At 42.2% G+C, this 19,205-nt stretch overlaps 1 protein-coding gene across 6 annotated transcripts in view; it reads right to left on the reverse strand.

Moving 5' to 3' along the window:
• ABCA8 (ATP binding cassette subfamily A member 8) overlaps nucleotides 1-19,205 on the reverse strand; it is a 91,574-nt gene that overhangs the window by 63,568 nt on the left and 8,801 nt on the right. For 3 of the 6 annotated variants that reach the window (XR_013552218.2, XM_060645582.3, XM_078438234.2), the window contains exons 1-2: nucleotides 7,095-7,205; nucleotides 31-132 (exon numbers count right to left, since the gene is read on the reverse strand). Coding sequence is in view for 5 of the 6 variants with exons in the window: in XM_060645582.3 (XP_060501565.3) it covers nucleotides 31-126 (96 nt within the window). In the remaining variant the exon portion in view is untranslated. Of the gene's footprint in view, nucleotides 1-30; nucleotides 133-7,094; nucleotides 7,206-18,410; nucleotides 18,678-19,205 lie in introns of those variants that run through there. The other 3 variants (XM_060645586.3, XM_060645585.3, XM_060645584.3) reach the window with 2 other exon arrangements.

A 19,205-nucleotide genomic window follows, 5' to 3' on the forward strand; every position in this document is an offset into this window, starting at 1 on the left:
CGTCCTGTAAATGCAAAGGGACAGGCATACCATTAAGGGCTCTCTCTTCATTCTCCATTTTTTAAGAAGGTTCTTGCATAATAATGCGCATGTTTGTTGACACACACTTATCTCCCTCTTAATCATTTTGCCCTGTTTAATAAGAAAGACAAGACGATCACGTAAATGCAATGGCCTTAATGAGAAGAAATCTCCCCACAAACAAACAATCAAAACAGAGCAGGCTGATCGTTGCAGTGCTAGACATAAGCACTAGGAATTGAGAGTTCCGAAGTTAGCTTTTCATAACCCGCTGCCCTGGCTTTCTTTTCCTCCCACGTCCAAACTCTTTACTCCCTCATTTGTTCATCATGCATTGTGTCGATCATCATTTTTTCGCCTCTCAGCTCAAAAGTCATCCTTTGCAGCCCGCTCTGTGAAAGCAGATCTGGGCCCCAGACATATTTTCCTTTGCCAGCCGCCATGATGTAAAACTGTCAGGAGAAAGGACTGAAGAGGCATTTCGGGAAGAAGAGACTCTTCTTTTTGGTGTCAGAGGGGTTCATTTTCCTTCCCACCCCCCCACTGCTCAGAGGAAATGATTTCCTTCAGCACAAAGCATCTGGATGGTACAGGTTTCACTGGGGGTTTCCAACAGCTCTTGACCACACAGCGGTAATGCATCTGGGAGCCTGAGACAGCTGGAGCCTTTCCCCCAGACTTTTGTTTCCTTCTGCTCTCCACTGCAAAGACAGAGCACTCCAGTCCTTGTGCCCATAGCTTGACATTCAGGCTTCCCTGTCATCCCGTGGGCTGCAACAACATCCATCCAAACACACCTTATTTGGCACAACACGACCCTTGCATGGAGTTAGCAATGGCCATCTACCATCAAGAATGCGGTGGGAAACCTCTCTGCCCCCGTTCTTAAGCAAAGGTGAGTTATTGCTGAGGTTTGCTTGGGAATCCAGCACTGATACAAAGCAGAGACAGGCTATCATCCAAGGAGGAGAGAGGATGCTTTCACATATCCAAGACCTCCCAACAGATACAAGGATAGATCGTACAACAAGCAACAAACCAAGTCTCAACAAACTGAAATTATACTAAGTTTCTTCTCTGACCATGAGAATAGGAAACTAGAAATGAGTAACAAAAGAAAAGCTGGAAGGACTTCGAATCAGTGATCAAAAACCTTCCAACAGGGGTGCCTTCGTGGCTCTGTTGGTTAAGCGTCTAACTTTTAATTTTGGCTCAGGTCATGATCCCACGATTGTGGGATCAAGCCCCACAGTGGGCTCTGCACTGAGCATGGGGCCTGCTTGAGATTCTCTCTCTCTCTCTCTCTCTCTCTCTCTCTCTCTCTCTCTCTCTTTTTCCCTCTGCCCCTCACTTGCTCATGTGCACACACTCTCCCTCTCTCCCTCAAATAAAAAAATAAAAAATTAAAATTAAACAACCTCCCAAAAAAGAAAAGCCCAGGACCACACAGCTTCACTGAATTCTACCAATCAGAAAAGAATGAATGCCAGTCCTTCTCAAAGACTTCAAAAACCTGAAGGGGAGGGTATACTTGCAGAATCATTCTATGAGGTCAGCATTACCCCAAGGCCAATGCCAGATATGGATACTATAAGAAGAGAAAATTACAGACCAATATCCCTAAGGAACATAGATGTAAAAACCCTCAACAAGATTTTAGCAAACTGAACACAACCACACATGATACACCACAACCAAATGGGATTCACCCCCAAGATGCAAGGATGGTTCAATATATGCAAATCAATGAATGTAATACAGCACACGAGTAGAACGGTAAAAATCATACGGTCATCTCAATAGATGCAAAGCATTTCACAGAATACACATCCTTTCATGATAAAAACTTTCAAAAAAGTAAGCATAGAAAGAATAAACCTCAGCACGATAAAGGCCATATACCACAAGCCCGTGGCTGACATCATACTCAATGGTGAAAGGTTGAAAGCTTTTCCTCTAAGATCGGGAACAAGACAAGGGCACTCACTCCTACCACTCCTATTCAACATAGAAGTTCCAATTCTTCACCTCTACTTTTGTCCATACCTTTTGTCTGAGAACTCTGGAGTTCCTTCCTTGAGGGCAGACGATAACTTTGACTGTAGAGAGGAATGGGAGCACTCTGTTACCAGAATTGTGCCAGTTCTGAGCCTAGACCTTATGAGACCTTGAATCTATCTTCTTGTTCCTGTGGCTCTGCCATTGCTATCAGAGCATACCTGGGCTAGCCTCTGGGATGAAAAGCACATGAAACAGCGGACTCATCCCAGTCATCCGAGTATAGAGTAGCCGACATCAAAGGACGGCCAGCCAGACCCCAGAGATCTGAGAAAACTTATCCAAGATCAGCAGAACCACCTAAAAACTACCCCACACATCCCAGCCGTAAATGTTTATTGATGTGTGTTATTTGTTGCCTTTTTTTTTTTTTTTTAGTTTTGCTATGAAATGTAAATACAGCTACAGACAAGATATGTTACTTAGGATCCCCTACTTAGCCCCTACAATATTGCATTTCTTTGGTTTTAGTGGTTTTTTAATATTTGGTCCCTAACTTGATCATGCTGTAGTCTGAGGAAGTGCTGCTCTGTAAGATATTGTTTCATTGAAATTCCTTGAGACTTCCTTGGTGGTTCAGCATATTTTAATATTTGGAAATACTCCATGTATGCTTGAAATAGCCATATGTCACCCTTTAGTTTGTTTTGTACGTATCTTTCATAATTGTGTTCTTCGAACCTTCAGCACCCTTTTGAATGTTATTTGCTAGAGCAATCATTTTATGATGGAATTCTATTAAATTTTTCCACCGATCATGGACTTGCCAATTTTTTATTGTGTCTCTGTTACATTAAAAAAATTTTTTTAATGTTTACTTATTTTTGAGAGAGAGAGAGCGAGAGAGCAGGGTAGGGGCAGAGAGAGAAGGAGACAGAGTATCCAAAGCAGGCTTTGTGCTGATAGCAGAGAGCCTGATGTGGGGCTCAAACTCATGAACCGTGAGATCATGACCTGAGCTGAAGTTGGATGCTTAATTGACTGAGCCACCCAGGTGCCCCCCTGTTACTTTTTACTGTGTGTATTTATTTATTATTTTGTTTATTAAACTTTTAAAAAATTGTTTATTTTTATTTATTTATTTAAAACAAATTTTTTTTAACGTTTTATTTATTTTTGAGACAGAGACAGAGCATGAACGGGGGAGGGGCAGAGAGAGAGGGAGACACAGAATCGGAAGCAGGCTCCAGGCTTGGAGCCATCAGCCCAGAGCCCGACATGGGGCTCAAACTCACGGACTGCGAGATCGTGACCTGAGCTGAAGTCGGACGCTTAACCGACTGAGCCACCCAGGCGCCCCTATTTATTTATTTTTTTGAGAGAGAGGACAAGCAGGGAGGGTCAGAGAGAAAGAGAGGGAGACAGGGGTGCCTGGGTGAGTCAGTCGGTTAAGCGTGCGACTTTAGCTCAGGTCATGATCTCATTATTCATGAGTTCAAGCCCCACGTCGGGCTCTGTGCTGACAGCTCAGAGCCTGAAGCCTGCTTCACATTCTGTGTCTCCCTCTCTCTCTGCCCCTACCCAGCTCATGCTCTGTCTCTTTCTCTCTTAAAAATATATAATAAATACTTTAAAAAGTTTAAGAAAAAAAGAGAGGGAGACAGAATTGAAATTGAAAGCAGGCTCCAGGAACTGAGCTGTCAGCACAAAGCCCAGGCTTGAATATACAAACTGGGGCTCAAATACACAGACTGTTGGATCATGACCTGAACCGAAGTCCAATTTTTAATTGACTGAGCCACTCAGGCGCCCCTATTTATTTAGTATTTTAGAGAGCAAGAGAGAGCAAGTGTGAGTGGGGGAGAGGGACAGGGGGAGGGGAGAAGGAGGGAGGGAGAGGGAGAGGGAGAGGGAGAGAGAGAGAGAGAATCTTGAGCAGGCTCTGCGCTGAACGTGGAGCCTGACCCAGGGCTCAATTCCCTGGCCCCGGCATCATGACCTGAGTCAAAATCAAGTCAGACAGATGCTCAACTGACTGAACCACCGAGGTGCCCCTAGTCAGTGCATTTAAAGGCTAAGTGGTTAGGTGCATAAAACCTTGCTCTATGGATCTTTTTATTTTATCTTTTTAATTTTTTTATGTTTATTTACTTTCGAGAGACAGAGAGAGACAGAGCATGAGCAGGGGTGGGGCTGAGAGAGAGGGAGACACAGAATCCGAAGCAGGCTCCAGGCTCCGAGCTGTCTGCACAGAGCCCGACGCGGGGCTTAAACTCACGAACCGTGAAATCGTGACCTGGGCTGAAGTCAGACGCTCAACCGAGCCACCCAGGTGCCCCTGCTCTTATTTTAATGGTAGGTTGTTTTTACTTCTGACAGCAGCATAGGGACATGAAGTTTCTTTAGCTTAATATTTTGCCTCATGTCACTTTATCCTTCTCTTTATTTTAGCCTTTTGCTAAATTTTAAGATGTGTGATTAAGGTAGGAAAGATTCATCATTTTTTTTTGAAGTTCAAACTCATAGATACTATATTTTTAAGAGGTGAATTTAGTCACGTATGAATGTTTGTTTCGGATGATCTTCCATTGTGTTTTATTGTCTGCTTCTAGTTCTGTCTCAATAACCTTCTATTGAAGTTTATCAAGGTACCCCCCCCCCCCACCATGTTTCCTTTCCTGTCCCAAAGATATAAAAGATATTTATATTCTTTTAATGATGACTACTAATTTTTGGACTTTCCTAGGAAAATATCTTTCTTTTTCAAGTGGAAACTCCACATCATTTATTATCACGACCCTCTTACAAACAGACACTTTCCAGACAATTATCTCTCAGCTGAATTTCAAACCCTATCATTCTGGTTACTGCTATAGAAATTTGGTTCAATTTTTAATATAAAGAATACATATAATTTAAAGGATACATAAAGTGGATTGAGTTTAGCCACCCAGAGTTAATTAAAGCTGCCAATGGATTGCATAAGGTTACTATGGGAAGGCTGTGATGTATTTGAACTTATTCTTGAGGTGGGGGATAGAAACTCCACCTGAACGAGGCTTGGATAGACTTTAGCCAGATTAAGAACCCAGGGCTCTGACTTGCACGTGGGCTAGTTCACTGTGAAAACAGCCCATGGACTCTACCTAAAACTGCCTGCAGAGGGCAGTATTCTTCCCGACATACCCTATCAGCAACCAGAGAACAGTATAGCATTACACCAGGCCGTTCCCCTGGGCAAAGAGCATATATGAACGTGTACGTGTGTGTGTGTGCACCTGTGTGCATATGTGAGAGCTAGTGGTGGTGGTGAGGATTAGGCAGGGAAATTTATGCTTTTTTTTTTTTTTTTGCAGTGACCCAAAATACCTCCCAGAAGGAAGCTTCTCAGTGTGTAATAGTAATACCACATCGTTCCAGAGCCCTAATCAGCCAATACTACACAAATACGATTTGCTGAGGTTCTCCCGAAAACCGTGGAAACTGAGGGCTTTCAAAAGGTCCTCACTGTAGGGGCAAGCAGTATATCTAAGCTGGATTAAAGAGAGTAAAGATATTCTGGAATGATCATCAGTTTTCTGGAAAGCATGCCAGGGACGTGACTTGGGAGAATGAGTCGAGACTTTTGAGAACACAGAGTCAGCACCTCCACCTTGAATTTGGCTCTTAAGTCCTGAATTTGGTGCAAGCATTTTCCTCCTCCCATGTGCATCTCATGCTGGCCAGGGACAGAAACCACACGGTTGCCATGAACTTCTCCATAGTGATGAGGAATGGTTGTGCCTTTGCCCGAAGCTGTCATTCCATTCATGCCACGGGATGACGCTTAAGGCTGTGCTATTTCCTAGAGACCAAACTCATAGAAGATGTCCAGAAGCCAGTTCCAATGGGAGGCCAAGAAAGCCTCAGAGAGCCCCGGGGTTAAACCCTACACATCAGGCTAATGAGCCTGAGGGGCTAGTCTAGGTGGAAGCAGGTTGGGTGAAGAGGTTAGAAAGCCCAGGGAATGGCAGGTGATGGGAGGAAGACAGTTCCCGAGGTGGGGCGGGGGGGCTGGGGGAAGCATTAGGTCAGGTATCCAGTGATAACAGGAATGAGGATCCCATAGGCTGTCCCTAGTGCAGAGAATTCAGTGTGGACACTTTTAAGGGGACTGTGCATGGCTGCGTAGGAGGGTAAGCTGGCCAAAAAGTGATCTCACTGTGGAATCAGCTGCAGCCCAATTCAGCCTGGAAACGTCAGTGTGGCTCCAATCCCTTAGATTTTCCACTGGAAATTAGTATTGCCTACTTCCCTCCGCCCCCCCCCCCCCCCCCCACCGCCCCGATTCACATATGTTCTGTAGTTTATCAAAAGACTAACAATAACATGAATTCCTCATTATACATGCAGTAGATAGTTTCATTTTGTAAGGGCTCTAATTTTCCTCCTTTTATATGGTTGTTAAATTCAGGGCAAAACGCTTATACCAGAGCAGCTTGAAATCTCTGTTTACAGAAGTAATGCACATTTGAAATAATACTGTGATAAGGAAATGCTGCAGTCAATTTTGATTCAACATACCGTGTGCACAGAAAGCATCTTTCGCTTCCAAAATTCTCACAGCGTAAGAGAGCCAGAGACAATAAAAATATTTCTGTAAATGCTTTTGGTCAACAGTCTAACAGTCGTGGAACAGTTTATCCACAATAGCCCCAAATTATTATGCAATAAAAGCAAAGAACCATCACTTCAAAAACAATTCAGGTTTACCAATCCGTTCTCAAGATCCCTACTTCTTCCCGATCAACATGTTAAGCAAAGTTCAGCTTATTTCCACACTCAGTTTCTGGTGAAAAATCATATTAACAGTTGTATGATTTTTACAACTTTGTGTTTTAACTCAATGCCGTTGCTTCCATCACGTTAAACACGGAGTACTCAAAACATCAAAACAGCCCATTAATTTTCAAAATAATTTCTCCACAGAGGGATAGCATCCAAATTTATAAATTTGTGATAAGGAGAAAAGAAAAAAGAAAGAAAGAAAACCCCGAAACACAAGTCACAGACCAGAAAAAATAAAACGAACTTACTCTTGAGAAATCTGAACCAAGGAATCCAGAATCACACTTTATCCACTGACGTCCTTGTTTAGAAGAAAACAGTTCACATGTTCCCCCGCACCCCCGGTCTCTACCACCTCTCTGCAATTTGCTTTAACTGTTTGACTTCTGTGAAAAGTTCCTGCGAAGACAGCCTTCAGAAGTTCTGACCTCAGTCCCGCAGGTCCTGCCAAACCTCACGTTCACATGATCTCTCTTGGACTGTTGGGGTGTTTTCACTTCTTTTCAGCCAGTTCCTGTAGAGCAGGGAGTAACATTTACATTTTGTTTCCGGGACATATCATATTATGAAGAGCAATCTTATCAAGGAGGTCCGATATTTCTAAGCTTTCGTCTGGTATGGCCAAGATAACTGTGGGCTAATATCAAAATCTAAAGCAGTGCCTTTGAAGAGAAAGTCAACCGTTTAATCAGAGAAAAGCTCCTGTCTACACGGCTCTATGCTGCCTGACTGACATCATCACTTGGATAATCAGGGTTTTCATTTCTCTGTGTCTCATTTTTATTCGGTTCAGAATATTTCTAGTCTCCCTGACGATTTACTCTTTGACCTGTGAATCATCTCAAAGTGTGTTAATTTCCAAATGCCTGGAGATGTTCCTATTATCTTTCAGTTACTGATTTCTGGTTTCATTCTTTTTTTGTTTCTAAATTTTTTTTAATGTTTATTTTTGAGAGAGAGAGAGAGAGAGAGCAGGAGTGGGGAGGGGCAGAGAGAGAGAGAGGGAGACATAGAATCCGAAGCAGGCTCCAGGCTCTGAGCTGTCAGCACAGAGCCCGACGCGGGGCTCGAACTGACAACCTGTGAGGTCATGACTTGAACTGAAGTCAGACGCATAACCGACTGAGCCACGCAGGCACCCTGATTTCCAGTTTAATTCTACTGCGGTCAGAAAATTTGCTGTGTATGTCAAATTTGTTAGGACTTGTGTTATGACCCAGGATATGATTTATCTTGGTGAATATTCCTTATGCACTTGAAGAGAGGTGTGTTCTACTGTTGAGTGGGGTATTACATAAATATCTATGAGATCTAGTAGGTCGATGGTGTTTTTCAGTTTTTCTATATTTTTGTTGGTTTTCTGTTTACTGGGTCTGTTGATTACTGAGAGAGGAGTACTGAAGATTTTAACAACAATCATGGACTCTTCCGTTTTTCCTTTCAGGTCTAACTGGTCTTGTGTCATGCACTTTGAAGCTGTCGTGTTTGGTGCATACATAGTTAGGACTGGTATGTCTTCCTTGCAAATTGGCTTTTTATCATTATGTAATAACGCCCATCTTCATTCCTAGTGACTTTCCGTGTTCTGAAGTCTACCTTGCCTGCTTTTAATAGGACCATTCCCACTTCCTTTTGATTAGTGTTTCCATGGTATATTTTTCCCATTTTTTAATTTTCAATTATCTATATCATTATATTTGAAGTGACCTTCTTTTAGACAGCTCAAGTGAGGTCCTTTTTGTTCATTTGTTTGTTTAATTCCAACCTGATAATATATGTCTTTTAATGGGTGTCTTTAGAGCAGTTACATTTCATCTAACTACTACTATTTTAGGATTCAGGTCTCCTGTTTTGTTATTTGTTTTCTCTGACTTTCATCCTTCTGTTTCCCATTTCCTGCCTTCTTTTGTCTTCTCTGAACATTTTTAGTTTTCCAATTTACCCACTGCGATGGCAAACTACATATATTTGTATATTTATTTCAGTGATTGCCCTAGGGATTATAAAAGACACGTTTAACTTTACACAGTCTACTTAGAAGAAGCAATATTTTACCACTTTAAGTAGAATATACAAGTCTTACCATCACATAGGGGCAAAACAGGTAGGCAGCCAACAGGGTGTTGCTTAATAGCTAAAACCGGGAGTCAAGAATGGAGAGTAAGAGGCTAAGGGCAGTCACTATCACCCCAGGAAAAAGTTCTTATCACTTGTGTAGTTCCCGGCTCTGAGCTAATCTTAAGGTCCAGAATCTATTGTCTGAAGAAGCAGTCAGAAGAATCCCCAAACATCTTGACAAGTATATACTCTGATGATTTCCCCTGGGCCTTACTCAAAGGGACCTACAGCCATTTACTTGGATGACTGTGCACTGGAGAAAGAAAAATCCTCAGACACTTCAAGAGCTATTGGGCATAGGGCCTAAATGGACATTGATACTTAGAAAACCAAAATGTCACTATGGCCCCATTGTTAGAATCGGTGCATGAAATTAAGGTAATATGTGGAGTTGCGGTTAAAACCCAGCTTTATGGGGTCCCACTGAGTCTATGAACACAAACACACCCAGTGGCCAGTTCTCTAACACCAGGTATGGCATCAGAACTAATATATTTGGTATTTGGAATAATCCCCATGTTGGGTCCTTGGCCTATGGGTAAGAAGTCTCATAACGGGGTAGAGAAAGTGGATACTTCTGATAATTCCTTCAACCCCACTCCCAGCCAAGACACTGAATCAAGAACAATACTGTATCCTGAGGAGGGGGAAAGTAGAGACCATTAATGACATAAAGGATACAAAGAGGGCTTCTGGGTGGCTCAGTCGTTAAGCATCTGCTCAGGTCATGATCTCACGGTTTGTGAGTTCAAGTTCCATGAGACTTGCTTCCAGTGAGTCCTGCTTCTCTCTCTCTCTCTGTCCCTCTCTCTCTTCCTCTCTCTCTTTCTCTGACTTTCTCTCACTTGTCCCCCCCCCCCCCAAAAAAAAAAGAATACAAAGAGAGTGTATCTATCTTCATTTAATTTGCCAGTCTCATCCCTCCAGAAACCAGATGGGTCCTGAACAACAACCAGATTGTTGTAAACTCAAACAGGTAGTGACAGCTGCTCTGTCAGACATGGTATCTGTTTCTAGAACAGGTCCATGACATTCAGCTGGTGACTAACCAGATGCCTTGTTTTCTATTCTGATTAGAAAAGAGTTCACACTCAGGTGAATTACACAATAATATTCCTTTATAGTTTTGCCTCAGGGCTATGTTAACTCTCTCGCTTCTGTTATAGTCGTAAGAGACCTAGAGTGTCTCACAGAACATCATATTGATACATCGATAACTGATCTATCAGGCCGAGAGATGACATGGGTAAGACACAAATGCTCCAGAGAGTAGGGGACAAATCCCGTGGAGGATAAGGAACCCATCACCCATGACCCATCACTTGAAGGCTTGATGGCTCCAGTGATCAGGGGCGCTCTACGTATCTCCTCCAAAGTAAAAGACAATTTGACATATCTTGTATCCCCTACCGATAGAAGACCAGCACCTAGTATGTCTCTTTGGATTCTGGAGGCAACACATTCAACACCTAGTAATACTTCTCTGGCCCGTACACTGCCTGACAGGGAAGGATGCCATCTTTGAGTGAGGCCTGGAGTAGGAATGGACTTTCCAGCAGGCACGTAGTGTCCTGCAAATTGTTGCCATTCTGTCACGTGATCTACAGGCCCTATGGTATGAGAGGGGTCAAGGGCGGGAAAATTCTGTTAAAATGAGAAAGTTCCATTGTGTGGGCTTCCGGTCCTTGGGGAATACATCAGAGACTTACCAGTCTGTGACCTCTTTACCAATGAAGATTTTAGGAGTCAATGGAAATCATTTTGCTCAGTCAACTTCACACATTGTATGAACGTGCATTCTGCTTCTGTAGATAATTTGCATAAAGAGCCTTATGGGTTTATAAAAGCTCCCACCTGCAGCTTCCCATTTGACTTCCATACAACCTAGCGTGTAAACAGGACTAAGAGGCCCCTAGGCTCGGTAAGGTTACGGGATTTACTCTCAACCACGCATCTCCGGAGAAGCCAATGCAGTCTCAGATGACCTGGGATTCCAAATTCCAACCTCTTTCCCAAATGACACAAAGGCATATTAGATGCTTAATCTTCTGCATTAGCAAATAGATCACTGAGGGTTGTACTCAAAACTGATCACCGTTCATTTTATTTTTGCTCTTATCATAAACCAAAAGGGTGTCCAGGAAATAACCAGAATTGGTGTTTAGTTTTTATATTTGGCACAGAGTATAACAATCAGGCCAAGATCCAACATTGGCCTAAATGAGAGCTGCAATGCTTTTACAGTCCAGTCCCTGTACATTTCCCAGTTTAACATGTTATCAAAGATACATACTATATATAAAGGTATAACTATCTGTTATCTGTCTGTCTGTTAGCTCTCTTTCTCTCTCTCCCCACCCATCCATGTCTATCCATCTTGGCTATGCCCCAGAAATCTTCTCAATGTCATCACTGACTTTACTTCTGGACTTGCCCTTCTTCTGCTATGAAGACTCATTCCAGCATTTCCATGTAAAATTCTAACATGAGTTCCATGATAGTTTATACCAAATAATTGGTATGACTGTTAAACATTAAGGCATAATATTAAAGCTACGAAAATAACTCTCCTAGAAAATGGCAGAGACTTAAACAAAACCATAGGGTACATGGGCTTTTATGGGTTTTCCTACGGGAGCTTCCCCTTCACCAAGCAATCAACTTCCTCATCAAAATTAGCCAAGTCCTGCTATGTGGAGAGCTCTGTCCCTGCTGTCCTCTTCCAGGTTGAATTTCTAACTCCAAAAGGGTAGAATTATTGTACGTCTTGGTACATTCTTATATCCAGATGGTCTGAAAAATCGACCAAGTACAAGTAACAAAGTCAAGGAACAAGATAAAGTAATAAACATTCACGGACTGAGTTTGTCTCAGGGTTGAAATGTATAATGCGTTTGCTTACGTTTGAGAAAATAATAAGTGCTTACCCACTGCACATCAAGGGAAGGAAATACTGCTTAGGGAGCTCCTTCCCTGTACATGACCCAGTGTTTTTAACACATTCAGCACAGCAGCAGGAAACAGTAGGAAGCAGGAGGAAGGGACATTTGGACAAGTTTACATCAGAAGATCATACAGCTGGATATCTGTGGTTTTCTAGGGAACAGATACCCTTCTCTGTCTCTTTCGAGAAACCACTGCCCTAAGCTGGGTTGAACGCCCTTGTTGTTGACCAAAATATTGGCTCGGTAGGGCAGTGAGAACCCAAAGTGGAGCCCAACAGACCAAAAAGACACCACCAACAGTCGTGGGCCAGTCCTAGCCACAGTGCCAGTCGGAGAGTGACCAATGACCACGTCACTGAGAAAGTCGAGGTGCTCAGCTTAATTAAAGAATGAAGACAAGATGTGTCACTGTGACCCCAGCTGCTGTCAACAGGAGTCATCAGAGTCTCCCAGGACCAGGAAACCTGAACATTTTCCTTGGAATAGGTGACAAGCAAGGATTCCACCGAACAATGAGAAGGAAAACAGCACAAGGAGGAAGTCGTGAACAGCAAAGCTCATGAGCTCGAGGAGCAAGAAACACAAAAAAGCAGAAGACTGAGCTGGAGGGAATGATGCAGGATGTCCAGATGTAAAGTGCGACCAACCAAAGGAGAATGTGTTATTCACGCTTAGATGAATGGCCTGTTTCTTAATCCATAGTGTAAACCAATAAAATAATATCGGGAACAAAGGGATGTATCTTATATTTTGTCCATAATGTGTGTGTGTCTGTGCTCTAAAAAAGATAATCTCCTCTGAAAAAAATACATACAGGTATGTAATTGGGTTTTGTCTTATCTTGGACCAAAAAAATACGCAAAACAATGAAAAATCAGATTCAAAACAAAAAGCACAAAGCAAGAGACAAAGCCATCCCAATGACAACGTACACATGGATGAACAGAATACCTCACCTCCTTGATTCACGCTCTTGAATTTCAATTTAAGGTGTTTTTTTTTTAATGTTTATCTGTTTTTGAGAGAGGGAGAGAGACGGAGACAGAGAGACAGGGTGTGAGAGGGGGAGGGGCAGAGACAGAGGGAGACACAGAATCTGAAGCAGGCTCCAGGCTCTGAGCTGTCAACACAGCCCTGACGCGGGGCTCAAACTCACGAACCGTGAGACCATGACCTGAGCCGAAGTCAGACACCCAACTGAGCCACCCAGGCACCCCTCAATTTGAGGTTTTAACATTTGCTGTATGATGGTCAAATCCAATAGATCATATACATGGATTATTTTAATGCTTGAAATTCTCTGCTTCCCAAAGTCTAATTTCAACATTCCATTACTTATTTTTTTTTTTTTTAATGTTTATTTATGTTTGAGAGAGAGGGAGAGAAAGAGAGAGAGGATGGGTGGGACAGGGGCAGAGAGAGAAGGAGACAGATAATCTAAAGCGGGCTCTGAGCTGCTTCGGCTGCCAGTTCCTTCTGGATCTGCTTTCGCTGCACAAGGTCACCTTCTTCCTCGGGGCCACTTGCATCCAGTGGCGACTGAGTGAGGCTAGGATACAAAGCCCAACTGTCCCAACCTGATATGGACAACCCTGGATGGCAGAACTTGTCTAGAGCTCTCCCCCAGGTTGCCTGAGGCTTTCTTGCTCTTACATCACCACTCCCACCCTCTTTCTTCTAAGAGATACTCGTCTCTTATTATCTTGCCCTCAAAATTCCAATGTCGTGCACCAGAGAGTCTAACATTTAATAGCAGAAATGGTCCCAGAAAAGAAATGCACTGGTGGAAACGAAGGCACTAGCAAGTACATATCTATGAGGCATTTGAGATTATGGTGTCTCAGCAAGTAAATACGAGAATGACGATATCGGATGGCTATCGCTAAACACCGTTAACGCACCAGAGCTGGGGCCCAGCAATACACAACTGGAAACCAGGCCTGGAAGCCCCAAGGACGCTTCAATTACACACAAGAGCCCACGCCTGTAATAAAGGTCTCCCTGTTCTCACACATGCAGATAAGTTTCTTCACGTGTAAAGTTAGCCAATGATGGTATGACGTCTACGGACAATCTCAGGTCTGCATACAATGACTATATTCTAATACTGGCTAAAATGCACTCTTAACCGTTAGGTGAGGAGTTTGTATTTAATCAGGCTACCAAAGGGGCGCCTGGGTGGCTCCGTCGGTAAAGTGTCCAACTTCGGCTCAGGTCATGACCCCGTGGCGGGCTCTGTGTTGACAGCTCGGAGCCTGGAGCCCGCTTCTGATTCTGGGTCCCTCTCTCGCTCTGCCCCTCCCCTGCTCGGGCTGTCTCTCTCTCTCTCTCTCTCAAGAATAAATAAAACATTTTTAAAAAAGTAAAAAAAAAAATCAGGCTACTAAAATCAGGTGCGTTATCTCACAGTAAACACCTGATAACTTTTCAATAATTCTTTTTCTGGCTAAACTATTGAAAGGAGAGCCTTCTGCAGCTGTTCATGGAGTAGCTCCTGCTGACCACATGACTCCTCCATGTTTTCCATTCTTTGCTGCAATTCAATTTTCAGAGATCACACAAATAGCATATGCCACTATTCGTTTGTTTTGGTTCTTTCCTTTCTCATGCGTGAATGATTTACAGGTGATCGAGCCACTCAGTTCTGAGTCCTGTGTCCTTTTGCAAATACTCGTGGGCTCACGAACTTCAAGCAGAAGTTTGCTGGACCCATCTGATTTTAGACAGGAAGCAGGGGACTGTGTCGGAGAACTGTTTCTACTACAACTCTGCAAAACAGGCAGGTTAATTTCTTATCAGAAACCATGCAACCATTGCAAAACAAAAATGAAAAGTACATAATGTCAGCCCTAGAACAGCCACTAAAAATAAATAGATAAATATAACTAATAGGACAAGTGTGTAGAGAAAGTGGAATACCAAAGGTATAAAATCAGTAAAAAAAAAAAAAAAAAGTAGGAGTAGTAACAAATGGACCTAGTGACTGATGTGGAAAACAAAGACAGAAGGAAATGGTAGAAAATCAAATTTCCTGGGGCGCCTGGGTGACTCAGTCAGTTAAGCATCTGACTTTGGCTCAGGTCACGATCTTGTGGCTCAGGGGTTCGAGCCCTGTGTTGTGGGCTCTGTGCTGACAGGTCAGGGCCCGGAGCCTTCTTCGGATTCTGTGTGTCCCCCTCTCTTTGCCCCTCCCCTGCTCGTGCTCTGTCTCTCTCATTCTCTCTCAAAAATAAATAAACATTAAAAACTTCAAAAATAAAAACAAAAGAAAATTAAATTTCCTTATAACCTGCAGCCCATTGACAAATACTTGGGGCAGTCCGAGTATAACTTTTCTCTAGGAACTCCCTACTGTCTTAATGTTAATGCTTTGCTGGAGGGAAAAACAACCTTGGCTTGACAACAGCTGGGCCTCCAGGATCCTGGGAGTCTTCTTTAGTACGTGAAAATCTTTTTGGAAACTTCCCCTTACCTTTATCTACCCCAACTCCCAGGTATATAATCAGTAACTTCTCACAATTCCCCAGGCAGCTCTTTCTGGCCACGGGTCCTGTCCCCGTGCTTTACTAAAGCCATCTTTTTGCACCCAAGACGTCTCAAGAATTCTTTCTTGGCCTTCGGCTCCAAATTCCCATCATCACCCCAAAACCACATCGGTGAGTAGATAGGAAATACAAAATCATGGTAGCTTGAATTCAACCAATGTCAATAATGACACCAAATACAAATTATGAAAACATCCCAATTATAAGAGAGTTTTCCGGACTTAATTTGAAAAGTCTGCCATAGATACATGCGATCCGCAAAGAACGAAAACACACTTTAAAGACCCAAAGATGAAAACTCCAACACTGGGAAAGAAACACCATGAGAAGACTCATCACAGAAAACTGGTGTGGCTCTACTAACTTCAAGACAAGAATTATTGCTGGTGAGGGAGGGGTCTTTCCTAATCATGCAGAGGTCAATTCATTAAAAGACATGAAAAACTAAGTGTATATAGACCTAAGAGCAGAGCTTGAAAACTCATGAATGAAAAAAAAACAGGACTACTAGCAGCCATATTTATTTAATAAAAAAAATGAGTGGAAAGAGAAAAAAAGAAGAAAAGAAAAACAACAGAACAGAAAAGGCCAACAAACAAGCCCACAGTTAAAGCTGCAGATTTCAACAGCTGAGTTGAGTAGCTGGTAAAATCATTAGATAAAAAGTAACTATATAGGAAATTTGAATACAACCAAGCTTCTTAAACTAAATGACTCCTGTTGAGCACTCCAGGCACAAAAAAAAAAAAAAAAAGAACAGATTTAAAAAAAAGATTTTTTTTTATCATTTTATTTATTTTTAAGAGAGAGAGACTGAGTGCTAGCAGAGGTGGGGCAGAGGAAGAGGGAGACATAGAATCCAAAGCAGGTTCCAGGCTCTGAGCTGTCAGCACAGAGCCCGATGTGGGGCTCAAACCCACAAACTATGAGATCATGACCTAAGCCGAAGTCGGATGCTTAACTGACTGAGCCACCCAGGTGCCCCCAGAACATTTAAAAAAAAAAATAAATGCACATCGACTATTCATCATAGTAGATATATATTAAACACAAAACAAATCTCAATAAGCTTGATAAATTAAAAATATCTTACAAGTGCACTTTGACCAAAAGGGAATTAAATGGAAAATAATGATAGCAACATACCTGGAAAATCCCCAAATAATTGGAAATTAAACAACATACTTATAATAATGCATTTTTCAAAGAATATATTAAAAAGAAAAATATTTCGAAGAGGTAAAAATGAAATGCAATATATCAAAATTTGTGAGAAGCAGCTAAAACAGTACTTAGAGGACAATTTCTAGTTTTGGTGACTAGAATAAAATAGGAAAATAATAAAGAAATTCAATGAAACTAGAATTTGTAGTCTTCGCGAAGACTGATAACATCGTTGAGCTCTAGCTAACCTAACCATTAATAAACACACAAACACGCAAATTGTCACTAGCAAGAATGAAAGATTGGCAAAAATACACCGGGTGATTAGTAATAAGAAATCCTATGTAGGTGGGCACCTGGGTGGCTCAGTCGGTTGAGTGTCTGACTTTGACCCAGGTCGTGATCCTGTGCTTTGTGGGCTCCAGTCCAGCATAGGGCTCTGTGCTGACAGCTCAGAGCCTGGATGGAGTCTGCTTCAGGTTCTATGTCTCCCTCTCTCTCTACCACTCCCCCACTCTATCTCCCCAAAATAAACATTAAAAAAATTATTAAGAAATCCTATGTAGGAATACTGATATCAAGCAAAATACAACTCAAGGAAAAAAACTGAACATGACAATTAATTTGTAATAATTATGATTTTTAAAAAATATTTATTTTGGGGAGAGCGCCAACAGGTGAGGGGCAGAGAGAGAGAGGGACATAGGATCGGAAGTGGACAATGGGCTGACAGGCTGACAGCAGTGAGCCCGAGGTGGGGCTCGAACTCACGGAACAGTGGGATCATGACCTGACTTTAAGTCGGACGCTTAACTGACTGAGCCACTCGGACGCCCCGTATAATAATTATGATATTTATTCACCAAAAACCCAGCAACCAATTTTATAAAATAAAAATTACAGAGATGCAAAGGAGACAGCAACAGGGCACCACAATAGTAGAATACTTTAACACACCACCTTGAGCACAAGACAGAGGAAATGGACAAAACATAGGAAGGATCCAGAAGACGGGAACACCATAATTAAAAAGGTACTATATACAGGGGCGCCTGGGTGGCTGAGTCGCTTGAGACTGGACTTTGGCTCAGGTCGTGATCTCCTGGTTCGTGAATTGGAGCCCCGCATCGGGCTTACTGTTGCCAATACGGAGCCCGCTTTGCTCCTCTGACCCTCTCTCAGCCCCCCCCCCCCACTCTCCCTCTCAAAAAGAAATACATTTTCTATATTGATATATAGATATCAATGCATAAAACTACAGTCATTCCTATACAAAGTTCTATCTGTTTTAAAAATCACAATGAACAAGTTACTGCATGTACTATGTATGTACGTATGCATGTATGGCTGGGCTCGTGTTTGTGTATTTTGCATGTGTGAAAATATTCCTGCAGCCTTTCCGTAAATCTGAATTAATGTCAAAATGTATCCTACGTCAATATAAGTAACTTTACACCCTGATTACTGAGAATACAGCTTCACCTCTCATGCACAGGAACCAGTCACATACAGTGATCCTCCACTGGGTCACAAAAATCAGTCACCAAGTTCTATATCAAATAGAAATATTATATAAACAACATTCTCAAAAAGCGATGTGGTAAAACTAAGAATTAGCAGCGGAATTTAAAAGGCATTCCACATGGAAACTGCCCAACCTTTTATTAAACATCTCTTGAATGGAAAGGGAAATAAAAATTGAAGTTAAACATTTTATAAAATGAAATGATAACAAAACACTACGTATCAGAATCAGTGGCATATATTAGGTTTAAGAAACAAAGGGACTTACTTATAAGGCTTGTGTCCCACACCTCCAGACGAGTAGATGTCTGCACCCAGGCCAGAATCTTAAATGTTTACCCAGAGTCCTTAACGGGGTTCGATCACGTAAACCCTGCAAATGGTCTCAGCAGCACATTGCTCTCTCAGGGTTGTGACCTTCAAAATGGCTCTGGTGGATGGGGCCTACATTCCAGGGACAGGGGAGGGGCGAGCAGCCTCTGACTGCTGCGGCCAACCCCGGGGTCTTCCTGATAGCCCCCTCCAACAAATATTCCTATATGAAAAAAAAATAAAATAAAATACAAATTTAATGTCCAGCACAGAAAGTCAGAAAAAATAACAACAAAACAAACGAAAAAGAAAGCCAAATCAAAGAGCCAAAAAAACAAAAGTAAAAATTAATAAGGCCACAACAGGAGGACAGTAGATCTCACTAATTAACCGAAACTTTTAAATAAATAAATATTTAAAAATATGTTGAGGCTCCTGGGTGGCTCAGTTGGTTGAGTGTCTGACTTCGGCTCAGGTCATGATCTCCCAGTTCATGGGTTCTACCCCTGCTTGGGGCTCTGGGCTGACAGCTCAGAGCCTGGAGCCTGCCTCAGATTCTGTGTCTCCCTCTCTCTCTGCCCCTGCCCCACTCGCATTCTGTCTCTCTCTCAAAAATAAAAACATTAAAAAAAATTTTTTTAAAGATGTAAACCACTAACTAACTTAATTATTTGGGGGGGCCTGAAAGAAAATATAGATTAAAATGAAATATTTTCTAAAATATAATAGTAATGTGTGCACATGTGTATAT

This window comes from Panthera onca, chromosome E1 (genome assembly GCF_046562875.1).
Source record: "Panthera onca isolate mPanOnc1 chromosome E1, mPanOnc1 haplotype 2, whole genome shotgun sequence".
In the NCBI taxonomy this organism is placed as follows: domain Eukaryota; kingdom Metazoa; phylum Chordata; class Mammalia; order Carnivora; family Felidae; genus Panthera; species Panthera onca.